General features: G+C 47.4%; 1 protein-coding gene and 1 non-coding gene across 2 annotated transcripts in view; both read right to left on the bottom strand.

Annotated features, from left to right (window-relative positions):
- Positions 1-4,776: 4,776 nt before the first annotated feature.
- TRNAT-AGU (transfer RNA threonine (anticodon AGU)) lies at positions 4,777-4,850 on the bottom strand. The gene has a single exon. It is a non-coding gene; the product is annotated as a tRNA-Thr (tRNA).
- Positions 4,851-6,907: 2,057 nt separating this feature from the next.
- Positions 6,908-16,077, bottom strand: part of WDR88 (WD repeat domain 88) — a 36,686-nt gene continuing 27,516 nt past the window's right edge. The window contains exons 7-11 of the mRNA XM_024734077.1: positions 14,311-14,498; positions 12,171-12,253; positions 10,946-11,014; positions 9,032-9,124; positions 6,908-7,085 (exon numbers count right to left, since the gene is read on the bottom strand). Coding sequence (XP_024589845.1) covers positions 6,984-7,085; positions 9,032-9,124; positions 10,946-11,014; positions 12,171-12,253; positions 14,311-14,498 — 535 coding nt within the window. The 3' untranslated portion in view covers positions 6,908-6,983. The remainder of the gene's footprint in view (positions 7,086-9,031; positions 9,125-10,945; positions 11,015-12,170; positions 12,254-14,310; positions 14,499-16,077) is intronic.

Genomic DNA, 16,077 nt, shown 5'->3' with positions numbered 1-16,077 from the left:
AAAACTTACTACGAAGCTGCAGTTATCAAAACAGTGTGATACTCACATAAGCACAGGCATATAGATCAATGGAATAGGAATGAGAATCCAGAAATAAGCACTCATATTTATGGTCAATTGATTTTCAATAAATGGTGCTGAGACAACAGAATATCCACGTGCAAAATAATGAAGTTAGACCCTTACTTCACATGATATACAAAATTAACTCAAAAGGAATCAGAGACCCAAATGTAAAAGCAAAAAATTTAAAACCTTAGAAAAAAACATAATTTAAAACTTTATGACCTTGGATTTAGCAATGCAATCTTAGACACCAAAGCATAAGCAAAAAAGGAAAAAGAACAGATAAATTAGACTTGATCAAACTTACAAATTTTTGAACTTCAAATGACAGTATGAAGAAAGTGAAAACTCACAGAATGGGTCGAAATATTTGTAAATCATATATCTGATAACGGACTTGTATCTAGAGTATGTAAAGAATAATTACAGTGCAAAGACAAATAACCCATTAATCCTTTAATGGGCAAAGGATCTGAATAGACATTTCTCCAAAGAAGATATACAAATGGCCAACAAGCACATGAAAAGATGCTCAACATCATTAGTCATTAGAAAAATGCAAATCAAAATCACAGTGAGATACCACTTCAAACCTCCTGGGATGGCTATAAAAAGGTAATAATAAGTGTTGTCAAGGCTGTGGAGAAATTAGAACCCTCATAATTAAGGGATATGGGTTTTTTAGGGGGGATAATTTTATGTGTCAACTTGACTGGGTCACCAGCATGGCTAGATGTTTGATCAAACATGATTCTGGGTGGGTCTGTGAGGGTGTTTCTGGCTGAAATTAACATTCGAATTGGTAGCCTGAGTAAAGCATATTACTGAGTAAGTTAATTACTGGGTAAATACTGAGTTAAGCTTATTACTCCCTAATATGGGTGGGCCTCATCCAATCAGTTGAAGACCTAACATTAAACCCTTATGAAGCACTTTCTCTATGTGAACTAAGGTCATGAAAATAAGTTATGAAAATAACTCATTTAGTCCTTAGGACAACCAAATGAGGTAATTATTATTATACTTTCCATTTTACATGTGCAGAAACTGAGTCACAGAGAAGATAAGAAATGTGCCCAGAGTTTATCACTGGTAACAAATACACACAGCTAACAGCTAGTACATGGCAAAGCAGCCTGGTTCCAGAGTCTGTGTTAAGTATAACACTGTATTGCTTCTCACCTATTTTGGTCTATACATTTCTTATTTGAACTTTCATCAGAAGGATGTATTGGTATGATTTCAAAACTTTATTTAAATCATAATTTTGTCATCTAATCAAGACAATTCACTCAACACTATCAAAGGAGTCATCAATCAGTGAAAACGGTGCTGTCACCACATTCCAATCCACAGCCACCATAATTCAAAGAAGTGGATTCAGTGGGTTGAGGGGAATGCTTGCAACCCCTCACACACACACCCCAGTACTCTCACTTATTCTGCCTCTCTTAAAACCTTGCAAGGCTCCAAAAGCTTTTGCATTAAAACAGTGGTTCTCAATTGTTTATCTTGAGATCTCTTTGTACTCTTAAAAATTATTAAAAACAAAACAAACAAAAAAAAATTATTGAGGATCCCAAATAAGTTTTTGTTTATTTGGAATATCTATCAATATTTGAGATATTAGAAATTAAAACTGAGAAGAATTTAAAATATGTATTAATTCATTTTAACATAACAATAATAAGCCCATTCCATGTTAAATAACATTTTTTATGAAACTATTTACAAAATAAAACAAAATTGAGTGAGAAGGATGGCACTGTTTTACAGTTTGCAAATCTCTTTTATGTTGGGTTTAACAGAAAGCAGCTAAATTGTCATATCCACTCCTGCATTTAGTCTGTTGTGATATGTTATTTTGGTTGAAGTGGAAGAAATGTGTCCTCATATGTCCTTTCCATAGATGGAAAAGGGAGGAGTATTTTAACAGCCTTTTCCAGAAAATTGTGGATATTCTTTTATACTACACCAAAACTGAGTAAATGGTAGTGTGGAATCTGAAACCGTACCAATGAACTTTTCGTACTCTGTTACATTAAAATACACTGGTAGACTGTCCTCTTTAAATGGATCATGCATCGGTCATTTGGAAAATATTGGCTCACTGAATTACGCATATCTTCCAAACGTTGACCTATCTCATTATACAATGTCAAAAGTATATATTCATTAATATAACCACAAATCTCATCAGAAAGATTTTAAATATTGGAAAACTGTCAGACTCATGATGGTATATAAAACCTTTCTAAAATTTTAGTTTTCACTTGGAAATTCAGATGTTATTGTTGGCAACAAATTACTGTCAGTTGTTTTCTTTGAAGTGATAGGTTCACTTTATTCATTTTCAAGAAAATGTCTATTAAATACCCAAGTTTGAATAAGCATAGTTTGCCTGCCAGTTATCTTCTCAAGTAGAAATGCTGTTCCACGAAAAACATGGTCTTGTCAGCTGACAATCACACGAGTACTTTTTCTCAGAACAACCACTGTACCTCGGTACTCGGCAGAAGTGCTTTCTGCCTACTGCCCATTTCCTCACACAAAATATTAAAAGTACTTGTGTTAACATTTAATAAAATTAATAATGCTTACTCTTCATAAGCACATTCTTAAGGGAAATTTTTTTTTCTGTGAAAGTGTGGTCATGAAGAATAAATATCCCTAGGGCCCCCTGGCGCCACTGCCTTGATTCCTGCTCAGGTGCCAGCGGACTGCTGTAGCACATCAGTGCAAAGGTCAACACAGTGATAAAGCGATGTAACAGTATCATTATGAAAACAGGTTTGACCGCCTGAAAGAGTCTTAGGGACCCCTAGGGGTCCATGAACCACATTTTGTGAATTGCTGCCTTACAGCATTTGAAGAGACAGGCTAGCTGTCCAAAAAAAAACCCTCAAAATGCATAATCCAATCAAGAGAATGTGGCCAATTTTTTAAAAGTCATGTGTCCACAAATGCCTATTATATTCCAAGAACCATCAGGTAAATAGACATATGTGGCTCCCCACCTCTCGGGGCTTAATTCTCTTTGAGAAAATGGGCAATAGACAAGGTGATTTCAGACCGTGAAAAGGCTGTAAGGGAAATAAGCAGGATGAGGTATTGGATGCTGGCCTGGGGGGGTGGCAGAGACTCCTGGACAGAGCATGGTGAGGGGAGGCCTCCCAAAGAGGTGATACACTTGCTAAAGGCCAGGAGATGACAAAGACCCATTTCTGCAAAAGGTGCAGGAAACAGCATTCCAAGCACAGGGCACAGCAAGCAGGAACAGCATGGCATTTTTAAAGAAAAGAAGGAGGGGTGCACTCAACCCTGGGCCTATTTGTCTTTTCTGGCTTTGCTCACTGCCCAGGAGTGCTCACCCTGGCAACAACCTTCAGAGTTAACTGCTGCACGCAAGACTGGTGACCCGCAAATGCTTTTCTCCAGCTGACCCTCCCTAAGACCCAGACTCACACCCACAACCAACATCTCCCCTTAGCCACCTAATAGGTAAATGCTCAAAACTGACCTGGAATACCTCAGGCTAGCAGTAAAGATAAGCCAGAAAAAACAAAACAAAAAAAAAAAAACCAGCGCCACAGTGACTCAAGCCTTATTACCAATAAACTCATCTCCAATTGGATTAGGAGGATGATCCCAACAGAAATGCAAAGCTTCAAAGTATCCCTACAGGTTTTCCTGTGTAACGCCAATCAAAAACAACCAAGTTGCAAAGGGCGAGAACTGACCCCCAAAGAAGAGGGAGGACACACACACACACACACACACACACACACACACACACACACTAAACTCAGACCCGTGGGAGAAGGAGAGAAAGGAGCTGCTTCTGGGGCAGGTGGTCTATTGGGAACACAGGCTGATACCATAACTGCAATTTCTGCAGCTCGTTGGGACTGTCCTGTTGCATCTGACTTGAATTTTGTTTCGTTTGACATGAGAATTCCTGGGTAACTTTTCATTCCAATGCCTCACTGCACCCCCAGAGACTCCGATGCAATTTCTCTGGGTCAGGACCCACAACCGTCTGCCCCGGGCCTTAGAGTTCAGCCTCACACCGGGCCCTCTGGAGAAGCCGGCTCTAAATTTGGCACAGGAAGTCCCAAATTTCCAGCTTCCCTCCCTGGAAATTTCATTCTTTCATCAGCCTGAGGGTCAAGCTGGCCAGGTTCAATCCTCCGCTCTCCCAGGTGCCCGTGACTTTGGGCCTCACTTGACCTCTGCAAGCCCCAGTCTTCAATCTGGGGAATGATGATCCGGATCGCGTGGCTGGAGAGAGGGGAGTAAGTCAGCAGGCCTATGTGAGAGGTATCAAGTCCAGTCGGCCGCGTCCGGAATAAATCGACGGAGAAGTGCCCGGGCTCGGCCTCCCAACGCAGCGGCGGCGGAACCTGGGCAGGTTGCTCGCCCTGCGGGGCATCTCTAACCCCAGGAGTGTTCCCACGGCACCCGGGGAGTCCCGCGCCGCCTCCAGGGGACGTCCTCTCTGCTCCGGAGGCCGAATCAAGGATGCCCCGCAGCTCAAGGAAACGCTAGGGGCTGACTCCGAGGAGGGCCAGCGCCCCACACCGCCGCGGGCAGGGGGGCATTAAATTGGCTTCTTAAGCTGCCCCTCATACCCTCAAAGAGAGGAGGAACTGGGTAGGGGCGCAGAGCAAAACAGGGCGTGGGTAAAAAGAGAGCCGGGACGCTCGGTCGAGGCACCGCTGGGATTCGAACCCAGGATCTCCTGTTTACTAGACAGGCGCTTTAACCAACTAAGCCACGGCGCCGCCCGCACAACTACCGCGAGAGTCCGTTCCCCATCACCATTTACTGTATAGGCTGCGTGCACGCGCACAAATTTTGTCGGCGGCTGACGCATGCGCTGTGTAAGGTCCTCGTCGCAGGCGGCTTAGACCGAGGAGTTGTACTCGGAAGCCGGAAGCTCGGGCAGTGAGCAGCGGGCGGGCCGGGCCCGCTAGTCTTCCCAGCGTTGCAGTGTCCGACCCCGGCGTGGAGTCAGGGTGGCCCATCTTTGGGGAATGCTCGCGAAAGATCTGGTCTTCGGCCCTCCAGAACTGACGCAAGCTGTCCGGCGAGGCCGAGCCCCGGCCCGGTCCGGAGATCCAGGGCCCGCTAGCACGGCCGGGCCGCCGGCTCCCCAGCGTTGGCTCAGGGCTCAACCCGGCCGTGGTCCCGCAGTGACCACGTGTCGGACCCATCACACTGGCGCCCTCAGCCTAGGAGGCCGGTTGCCCTCCTCGGCCGCACGCTGACCACCGGGGTCTCCGGCGCCGTCAGCTCTGGGGGCTCATCCGCCCGCTGGTGGAAACCAGACCCATAGCTTCATTTGGGCCTCTTCCGCGGACCCTGAGCACGGGGAGAGTCCGGGGGCACTGAAGAGACCCTGAGCAGGCACGGAACGATCAACAGCTTAAAGGGGCCCAGGCCGCTGGCCTTAGAGCATCAGCACCGTACGTGGAGGGTTTCCGCTGCCAGAGGAAGGCAAAGCCCTCCCCACTCCGGTGTCTCACTTGCCCCTCTGGGGCTCCTCACTCAGACACATCAGCCACTTCATCACACCACTTTTTAGAGTGCCTTTGAGCAGCAACAAAACCAAAACCTGCTAATCCATTGACCCAGCGATTTCTCCAGTGGGAGAGCCTAATCCACAGAAATGTAGGTCTCTGCAAAAGTATGTACACAAGAAGGTTCACTCCAGCATTGTTTGTAATAGCTAAAAACAAGAAGCAACCTAACTGCCCGTCCCTGGGGACAGTGGATGCAGGCCAGACATCCTCCACAGCAGTGAGGAAGAATACATTTATGTATGTCTTCATGTGCCAGAGAAGGGATAAGACTTCTCTTCCAAAAAGAGCCCAATTGATGGGAGGCTGATGCAGTGGAGTTTTGCCATGTTCATGCATCATTCACGTAAATTAATGCATAAATACTGAACAGCCTGCTGAAGCTGGGCAGTCATCCTGGTTGTGATTAAGGAGCGTAGCACCAAGCACAGGAGCTGCCCAAGCAATGACTACCAGGTTATGGTGCTCATGGGCAGAATGATGGGATGCCAATCCATTAACATTAAATAAATCAGTCCTGCAACTAAGTTTTTTTAAAAGGACTAAGGGGCATACTAAAGATATCTGACGGAAATCCTGTAAGCCATACCAGATGGAAAAGGGAGCCCTTCACGTTTAACTGATACCTTGCTCTTTGTGAAGTAATTGATTACATTGTATGCGTGGAAGCAGGAAGGAGGCTGTACACATGCATGGGCATCCTGGAAAGTAAAGAAGCTGGGGTGGAGAGCAAGAAGTATTCTGTGATGGAAATGCCCACCACCCACTTGCCTAACCAGACCTTCCTCTGCTCTGAGCAGTGACCATCTGGGAGCCTTAGCCATGGAGGCACCCACAGTGCCACGGTACAGTCCACTCCACAGATGGAGCTACACAGCTTCCCCTTCATTCAACAATGAAGAGGCTACAGCTGCTTTACAGGGCAAATCCAGAGACCAGAATGTGTTCCAAAAATGAGACAGGATGGACACCAGGACATAGAATTTAGAAAGAACAAAAATGTTTCTAGAATTCACATGCACACTTGTTTTCCAAAAGAATCTATATTTATTCTGCATATAAACTAAAGACAGAGGGATCCCCCAAGGGGCTGTGGAGCTGAGGAGGCAGCACAGTGGTGGGAGCCCAGCCAGAGCGTGGCCCCTGCCCCAGCCTGACAGGCCCACCCGCTGGGGAGGGGCCCCAGAGAAAGGCCTGTGCAGAGCCCCGAAACCTATATGACAGGTGGCCTGTGCTCGAGTCACCCAAAGGCTCCAGTGGCCATCAGCCATCCTCACCCAGGCTGCGCTCCCTTGACAGTGAGACCTCCCCTTCTGATGATGGTGAGGCCTCTGTTCACAAGTCTTTTGCATCGATCCGGCAGAACACACATTTGGTGACTGTTTCAGAAAAGATGTCACTTTCGTAGATGGAGAAAGGCCTGTCACATTCTTCACACTGACATGAAATATTTTAAAAGAGTAGAAAGGAGGTGCTGATCAGAGGAGATCAAGGCATGCAGTTAGAATTCTCCCCCCTGATCCAACTGCCTTGGGCCAGGCCAAGGCAAGAGCTGCCTGCCCTCTCTGGGGATCTAAGTGCACAAGGATAGAAACTGCAGGCCACTGAGAGGGAATAAGCAAAGGCTTCCTGCTCTTTTCCCTCTCAAAAGCTATGCAGGCCCTTCCAGCTCATGTCCCCTGCTGTGGGGTCCCAGGGTGGCGGGGAGGAGTGGAAAGCCACTTGATGGTGCTGAGGATTTGGGGTGGGCATCTAACCTCACCCTCTGTTCTGTGCAGAGCAAAAGTACAGGGCCGAGGGGCTATCCTAACTCCCCGACATCCTGGGGATACCTAACTTTTGAGAATCAAGTAGGCAAGACTTCTGAACAAAGCAGGAGTTTTTTTCTAGATGACGAAGGTGCTGAGCATCCTCCTCATCTTTGAGCCGAAGCACCCAGAGGACAGTGGATACAGTGGCACAGCTCACTTGCAACATTTTCCCACCAACAAGTGAGCAACACCAGGGGGTGGGCTCTCAGGCCATGGGCAGAGGTCTCTCGGGGCTCCCACCAAAGCACGGTCCCCCTGAGACGAGCCGGCAGGCGGCAAGCCCCTGCCCTGGCTCTCCAAGCCCCTGTGCTTTGCCACTCTTGCCCGCTCCAGGGCACCAAAGCCCGCAGGAGAGATGGGGCCAACCCCGCCCAGGGCAGGTCTTCTGGGAAGTGTGGCCTCTGAAGTTTCTCGTATTGAATCAGAGCAAGTCAAATGCAGCGAGCTCATCTTTGCTACAACTTCAGGTAGGTTTCTTTTATTTCTTTTGCAAGAAAGAAATTCAATCCCTTACCTGCCTTATTCTACAGCATCATTTCCCACGACCCAAGCCCAGAACAGCAGGGCTCAGAGGAAGCAGCTCCTGGGTCCCTCCCCAGGTGGCAGGTGGAGGACACAAGCACTGCTCTGTACCCAGTCAGCTTCCAGGGCCTAAGGGCCAACATGGCCACAAAGGCCATGAGGACCAGCTGGCCACAAAGATGGGGTTCCACCTGGGTCCCACCCCTTCCCTCCCTGCCCCCCGGTGCCATTCTCCAATTAGCCATCCCCAGAAGCAGTGGCTCCCAGCCAGGCCTTCTGAGTGGAGACAGGCCTAGGGAGCTCCAGGATTCACAAGGGCCCAGCAGGGACTCCTCAGCCTCTTGAGGTGGCAGCCAGGTGCCTGCAATGTGAGGCCCCAGCAGGGGCTGGCCTCCACTGCCCAGGGCCAGCCCTGGCTATACCTGGTGAAGCAGAAGATGTACCCGCCATGATCATCCACTAGAGAACTGGGACCTGAGCCCCACCCATGGGAAACGGGGCACTGGGGACCTGGCCGGGGTTCTGCTGCAGGAGCGTAGGAGGCCCACACGGGGTCCAGCTGTGTGCCAGCCTCCCTCCAGGACTCCCTCCAGCCTCATCGCCTCCCACCCACCCTGCTCACTCCAGTCCTCAGCACCAGGCTCACTCCTGCCTCCGGGTCTCCACATGGGCTCTTCCCTTTGCTGGGATGTTCTTTCCCTAAAAGAGCTGCACAGCTCACTCCCTCACTCCCTTCAAGTCTTTGAACAAATATCACCTTCTCAATGAGACGTATCCTGACCACCCTTTGGAATGCTGCAACTGCCCGCACTCCCGTTTCCTATGTTATTTTCCTCCAAACTACTGACCATCGTGTGACTTACTACATATTTTTCTAATTTCTTTATTCATTGTTTGTCTCCCCTTTTAGAAATGTAAGCTCCCTCAGGGCAAAAATGTCAATCTGTTTGTTCATAGTTTTATCCCCACTTGCCCAGTTTGTTCAAAGAATAAATTTGTAGAGAGAACTAATGAAAGCCTTCCTTTGGCTTCATTTTACCCAATACCAACCTGTTTCAGCTTTAAGCCCCGGGCCTTTTTATACTCGATTACCAAAGGAATTTGGTCAATTTCTTCAATATTCCACAGTCTCATGGTCTTATCCTAAAACAAGTTAAACAGCAAACCAGCAGTTACAAAATGGGTTCGTTAGGCTTGGATGACCCAGGGAGGGGCATGGCATCCAGGTTACACGTGGACAACTTCGACCTGCAGAGGGACAGTTAGGGTGACCAACTGTCCCAGTTTCTCTAGCACCATCCTAGCCTTAGCACTGGAAGTCCCGCGTCCCCCAAACTGGAAGCAACCAAGATGTCCCTGAATAAGAGAATAAACAAACTGTGGTACATTAATGTGATAGAATATTATTCAGTGATTAAAAAAAAAAGAACTGTTAAGCCACAAAAAGGACATGGAGGAGCCTTAAATACAAATTTCTAAGTGAAAGAAGCCGGTCTGAAAAGGCTACATACTGTATGATTCCAACGATATAATGTTATGGGAAAGGCAAAAATATGGAGACAGTAAAAAGGTCAGTGGTCGCCAGGGGCTCTGGGGAAGAAGGGGAGGGATGCGGCACCAGTGCAGCACAAGGAGTTTTTAGGACAGTGAAATTGTTCTGTGTGATACTGTGATGGTGGATACATGACATGCGTTTGGCAAAACCCACACAACACAAAGAGTGCAACTTAAACCATGGACTGTAACTAATAATTATATATCAATATTAGTTCATCAATTGTGATGAATATACCACACTTAATGCAAGTGGCAACCGGAGGGTGAGGTTATATATAACCCTCTGTATGATCTGCTCAATTTTTTTTTTTTTTTTTTTTTGCGGTACACGGGCCTCTCACTGTTGTGGCCTCTCCCATTGCAGAGCACAGGCTCCGGACACGCAGGCTCAGCGGCCATGGCTCACGGGCCCGGCCGTTCCACGGCATGTGGGATCTTCCCGGACCGGGGCACGAACCCGCATCCCCTGCATCGGCAGGCGGACTCTCAACCACTGCACCACCAGGGAAGCCCTAAAATATATTTTTTTCTTAACCATATTTGCTTAATTATCCTACTATCAGTTACTACTAATCACTGTTATTAATTAGTCCTGTTGTTGTTTTGTTTAAATAATAGCATTTATGTAACAGAAAAGTAAATAAGACATAATTTCAAATAAACACTCATTTTTGATACTTTGTCTTGTATTTTTACTTTTTTCCAGCTTTACTGAGATATAATTGACAATATTTTTCATGTTTTATGCTAAAGTAACAACACATCGGCATATAATTTTTATTATGTATTATAATATTATGGGGTTTTTTTGGTCAGGTGTGATGGTATCCTGCATTGGCTCTCTAAGAAGTTGATCATGGCCGGCAGAGTCTTGCCCACATTTTTATACACCTAGAAACCCCCAGCCTAGAGAATGAGATGGCTCTAACAAAGGTTGGGGGACAAGGTGGGGCCCCACTTCTCTGGTGCTCACACATGAAGGACAGCCCTCAGGATATCCTGGGCTGTCTGTTATGTGCCATTGGCACGGGAATCCCAGGATGCTGTGACTAGCGAGGGAAGACCCACCTGGAACCTCGGGGTTGTCTGCTTGCCCACAAGCTGACCCCTTTCCCTCCAAGGCCCCCTGTTGGCTCCATCACTTACCAGTCTGGACAGGTTCTTTCTCCAATGAAGTTCAAATGACAACTGTGCAAAGAAATGCCTGGCAACTTCCCATATGAGCAAAGGACCCACTTTCCACGTTCCCGCTTCCTGGATGGTGTCGGCCTGGCCAGGTGTAGCCTTCAGACTGAGCTGCTCGGTCCTTCAGACTGAGGAATTTTACTTGACAATGCACTTCTGCTAACACCAATTCTCACAAATGTGATAGAGATTTTAAGTCACTCAAAGGTTGGCCACTTTTACCTTTGAAGCAGACAGGATCCATTTCTTGTTGTTGCTAATGGCAACATCCATCACCCAGTCATTATGGCCCTGAAGAAAAGTAGAATTTTAAGAGGACCTAGGAATAAAAACCTTTGAAAGAACAACAAAAACCAAAAAAACAAAGTCACGAATCCAACATTGCTTACTTTTTTTTTTGTGTGTGGTACGCGGGCCTCTCACTGTTGAGGCCTCTCCCGTTGCGGAGCACAGGCTCCGGACGCGCAGGCTCAGCGGCCATGGCTCACGGGCCCAGCCGCTCCGCGGCATGTGGGATCCTCCCAGACCAGGGCACGAACCCGCGTCCCCTGCATCGGCAGGCGGACTCTCAACCACTGCGCCACCAGGGAAGCCCGAACATTCAGTCTTAAGCCATTCATGTGCTATGATGTAAACTCCCCTTGCCTCTCCAAACCCACAGAGAAGAGAGTCAGATAGAACAGCTTTGGGATACTGAATTTTATGGTGATCAAGGGGACACAGTCCACATTTGGGTCACAGGAAATAGAGAAACCAAGAGTCATCAATGCAAGCATTCACAGCCAAAGGCGGCCATGAGATCACAAGATCAAGGAGTATGCAGAAGTCTTGGGGTGGGGGCAGCTGGAACAGAGGCACTGAAGTAGCCAGTCCTGGGACTGCCTAACCTTTGGGTTCTCGTAGTGTTGCACAGTCCATCTCCTTACCATACAGCCACTTGAAGTTGAGTCTCCTCTAACCTGTAGCCAAAAGTACTCACCCACCATTGACACCCACCATTCTGAAGCCCCACAGCTTTCTATGCATGCCTCGTGATGGCATTCAACCTTTTGCACAGTAGTTTCTGCTGTTCATAGACACTGACCCTCCTCGGAGTTTTTGCATTTGCTGCTCCCTCTTCCTGGAACACCCTTCCCCAAGATCCTCACTCATCCAGTCTTTCTTTGCCATCCAGTTCTCAGCTCAAATGCCACCTTCTCCAAGAGGCCCTCCCACTGTGGATTAGTCCCTGGAGTCTGTTTCTATCATATCACCCTGTTGTGGCTACTCTGTGTCGCTCATCACTATTGAGGATTTGTTTGTTGGTTTCTTGTCTGACCTTGCCCACAGAGGTGTTGCTCCATTGCGAACATTTAGGTCTGTCTAACTGTTGTATCCCCAGCACCCAGCACCCAGCATGAAATGAAGAATGAAGCTCAGATCTTCTAACTGATGCTGGCATTGGTACCTTCAAGGAGAGCTTCCGGTAGCCTTCTCCTACATCCCAAATAGCCACAGTCTTGTCGAACCCTCCAGACACAAGCAAAGAGGCTGAAACACAAAATGAAAGAGTCTCAGGGGGTCACCTTCCTCAACCAACTGTTTCCTCCTCTGGTGAGGCCAAAGCAGGCCGCAGATGCATCTGTGAGGTGCCACCGTGGCTCACTCTGAGGACACGCAAACCCCTTCCGGGTGTGACTCAACAACCCCCAATCAATTACAGTTGACGCTCGATATTCATGGTAGTCGCGTTCTACAAAGTCATCACACTCAATGAGTGATGATTGGTCTTAGGGGAAATGCAGGGTTAGGTTCCTGTGAGCCTCTGGTTACAGCATTTTCATTAACCCATCAGTACATAACCTTGTTTTCTGTCTGTTTCTGTTTAATGACACCTTAGTTGATACATATTGCTTATTTATTAACATTGATTTCATGGCCATCAGCATTATAACTCATGTCTGAACGAGGCGTATCTAACATGTGTTTTCCCTGTAAGGCACGTCACAGGCTTCTTGCAGTTAGGACACTAGACAGCACTTCAGCACTACGCTGGGGGGCCCCTTTAAACAGCAAAATCATCAACAAAGAGCACAAAATGCAAAAAAGTGCGACTAAATAGATCACAGCAAGGACACCTTATGATAAGAGAACTGAAAGGAGAAGGCGGAGGGTCACCTTGTTCAGCCTCGGCTGGGACCGTGCGCACATGGCAAGCTTGTTGCCGCTCTGCACGTATCTATGGGTGGCTGCAAAAGTGCCATGAGTATTGATTTTAGGCTTACAAATAAATTTTACCCAGTAGGTAAATTTACAAACACAGAATCCGCAAATAGTGATGATTGACTGACTATATGCAACTCTGAAACCTATAATGCCAAGGACAGAAGCTGGTGGGGCACCTCACAGAGGGGTCTGACTTACACAGAGGCTGCTTCTGAAGAGGGAAATGTTTCTCAAGCCAGGCCCTGACTGTATGCATATTGGCTGGGTACTCCCCTTGACACACAGAGCAAGCCCCACTCCCCACGAGGACCGCGGAGTATAGTCATAACATTTGGCTCCTGGGTGTCGGGAGCAGTCACAGCTCTCACTGGGGCCAGCTGCCCCTGGCTGCTTCATGGCATTGCTCCTGGTCACATCCAGGCCCCTTCATCTGGAAACAGCTCTCCAATGTCCCATGCAGAAACACCCCTCACATATTCTCAGTGCCTCTGGTTCAGAGGGTACCGACTCTGACCTCCAGCTCTAAGGATGGGCAAGTCCCGCAGGCACGGCCAATCAGAGCCTTTCATCCCCTGCTAAAGGGGTTGGTTCAGAGATGGGCATGTATCCCCAGCTGAGCCAATGCGAGTCTTCCCTGGGACTTGTACGGGTACCACCAGAAAGAGGTTTTCTCTTTCTCTAGGATTGCCAGTGACCAGAACCTTTGTTGGCCTGGACCGCCAGAGGCCATCTTTGCCTCCTTGAGGAGAAAGGTCAATACAAGAGAGAAGCTGAGCTGAAGGATAGAGCGGAAGGGTTGGCTTCCTGAGAGCATTGTCTGTCTGAACACAGCCCTCCTGAAGGGTGACCAGCTTCTGGATGAAGTGAGAGAGTGGCATGGACATACATACACTACCAAATGTAAAATAGATAGCTAGTGGGAAGCAGCTGCATAGCACAGGGAGATCAGCTCGGTGCTTTGTGACCACCGAGAGGGGTGGGATAGGGAGGGTGGGAGGGAGATGCAAGAGGGAGGGGATATGGGGATATGGGGATATGTATAGCTGATTCACTTTGTTATACAGTAGGAACGAACACACCATTGTAAAACAATTATACTCCAATAAAGATGTTAAAAAGAAAAAAAATAGATTTGAAAAAAATGTTAACAGATTTATCTTGTTGCTTAAGCTATATCAAACTGAGTTTCCATCATTTGCAAACTTGTGCGTATGAATCTCCCTCTTGGCTTTTCTGTTCTTGGGGAAAATAAATCCACCCTCACCACTGGCATCATTGGAAATCACCTCTTTATACTAAGGAAAGTCCACATGAATGGGACGTGAGGAACTCTACCCCAGCACTCCCACGGGTGTGGAATCCTTCAACATTTAATTACTCACTGTCTCTGGCAAAGTGGCAGGAGCTCACAGAACCTTCATGACCCTGCATCAGAGTCACACAGGCTCCACGGTTTCGAAACTCCCCTGTGTGGATGTTCCATATTTTTAAGGTTTTATCCCAAGAGCTTGTACACAGGAAATGGCCACTGAAGGTAAAACAGCAGTTTGAGATTGCATTGGTGTGTGCTCTGAAACATATATGGAAGGGTGCACACGTTAGTACATCACTCCTGGAGGATCCGAGGACACACTAAAGGGGAGGTGAGTGGAGGGGGCATTGGAGCTGATACCCTGTGACCCCATTCCTTTTTTTTTTTTTTTTGCAGTACGCGGGCCTCTCACTGTTGTGGCCTCTCCCGTTGCGGAGCACAGGCTCTGGACGCACAGGCTCAGCGGCCATGGCTCACGGGCCCAGTCGCTCCGCGGCATGTGGGATCTTCCCGGACCGGGGCACGAACCCGTGTCCCCTGCATCGGCAGGCGGACTCTCAACCACTGCGCCACCAGGGAAGCCCCATTCTCAATTTTTAAATATCTTATTTTTTTACAGAAAAGAATTGTCAGAATTTTGCTTTTCTTTGATTTGTTATGATCTTCAAAGTATTTTCCCTGTGACTGTCATCTCCTGTTACAAAGAGAGTTTTCAAGCAAACTTATAAACATAATTGAGCATCTCTGAGTAGCCTGGATTATAATATCAATTCATCTAAATGAAGAAAAGGTTGAACAAAACTGTTTTCTAGAGCTCAAGTCAGAGTTTTAGACTCTTAGTTCTCTGAAGCTCACAAACTGAGTAGGATCAAAGGAGAAGAAATGTCGGCTTCCCAGGGGTATCCAGGCTTAAAATGTCCAAATCCCAGTGCCTGGTGGGGCAAGAACCATCCCAGCAATATACTGGAGGTGAATAACAAGCCCTCCTCTGAATCCAGAGACTGTCGCTGAGGTTTAAACCAAGGCTCTCTCTCTTTTCCAGGATGCGGCTCTCATTTCAGATAAACTCCACATAACATAAAAGACCATTTTACTTAGTGCAAAAGTTTGGGGAAAACGTTCTGGACAAGATGGAGTCAATGTACTGCTCCCCTTTCCTCCTGTTAAGTACAGCTAACAGGGGCTTCCCTGGTGGCACAGTGGTTAAGAATCCGCCTGCCAATGCAGGGCACACAGTTTCGAGCCCTGGTCCGGAAAGATCCCACATGCCTCAGAGCAACCCCGCAGAGCAACTCAGCCCGTGTGCCACAACTACTGAGCCCGCGTGCCACAACTACTGACGTCCATGTGCCTAGAGCCTGGCTCGGCAACAAGAGAAGCCACCGCAATGAGAAGCCCATGCACTGCAACAAAGAGTAGCTCCCGCTCTCCGCAACTAGAGAAAGCCCGCGTGCAGCAATGAAGACCCAATGCAGCCAAAAATAAATAAATAAAATAAATAAATTTATTTTTTTTTAAAAGTACAGCTAATAACCCTGGGCATTTATAAAGCAAACAGAAGACTGCAAAAGGTGGAGAAGAGAAGGGAGACCAGCTAAGGATCTTGGGACCCAAGGATGGCATGCTGTTGAGTCCCTGTAGTTTTCTTTTTGTTTCTTACATCCTGGACTGGGTATTGGGAAAGCCTGCAACCCCCAAAACAATAGGGACTGGATAAAAAGCTCCCAAGAAAAGCCTGTTCTCCCTAGCCAAAGGGATAGCCTAGTAAGACAGAAAACCTTTACACAATGCCTGCCTTACTCCAGTGAAAAATCTTGGGAAAAACTGCAATCCCATC

Source organism: Neophocaena asiaeorientalis, unplaced genomic scaffold, assembly GCF_003031525.2.
Source record: "Neophocaena asiaeorientalis asiaeorientalis breed wild unplaced genomic scaffold, Neophocaena_asiaeorientalis_V1.1 scaffold280, whole genome shotgun sequence".
Taxonomy (NCBI): Eukaryota; Metazoa; Chordata; class Mammalia; order Artiodactyla; family Phocoenidae; genus Neophocaena; species Neophocaena asiaeorientalis.
This window is presented reverse-complemented; position numbering and strand designations above follow the sequence as displayed.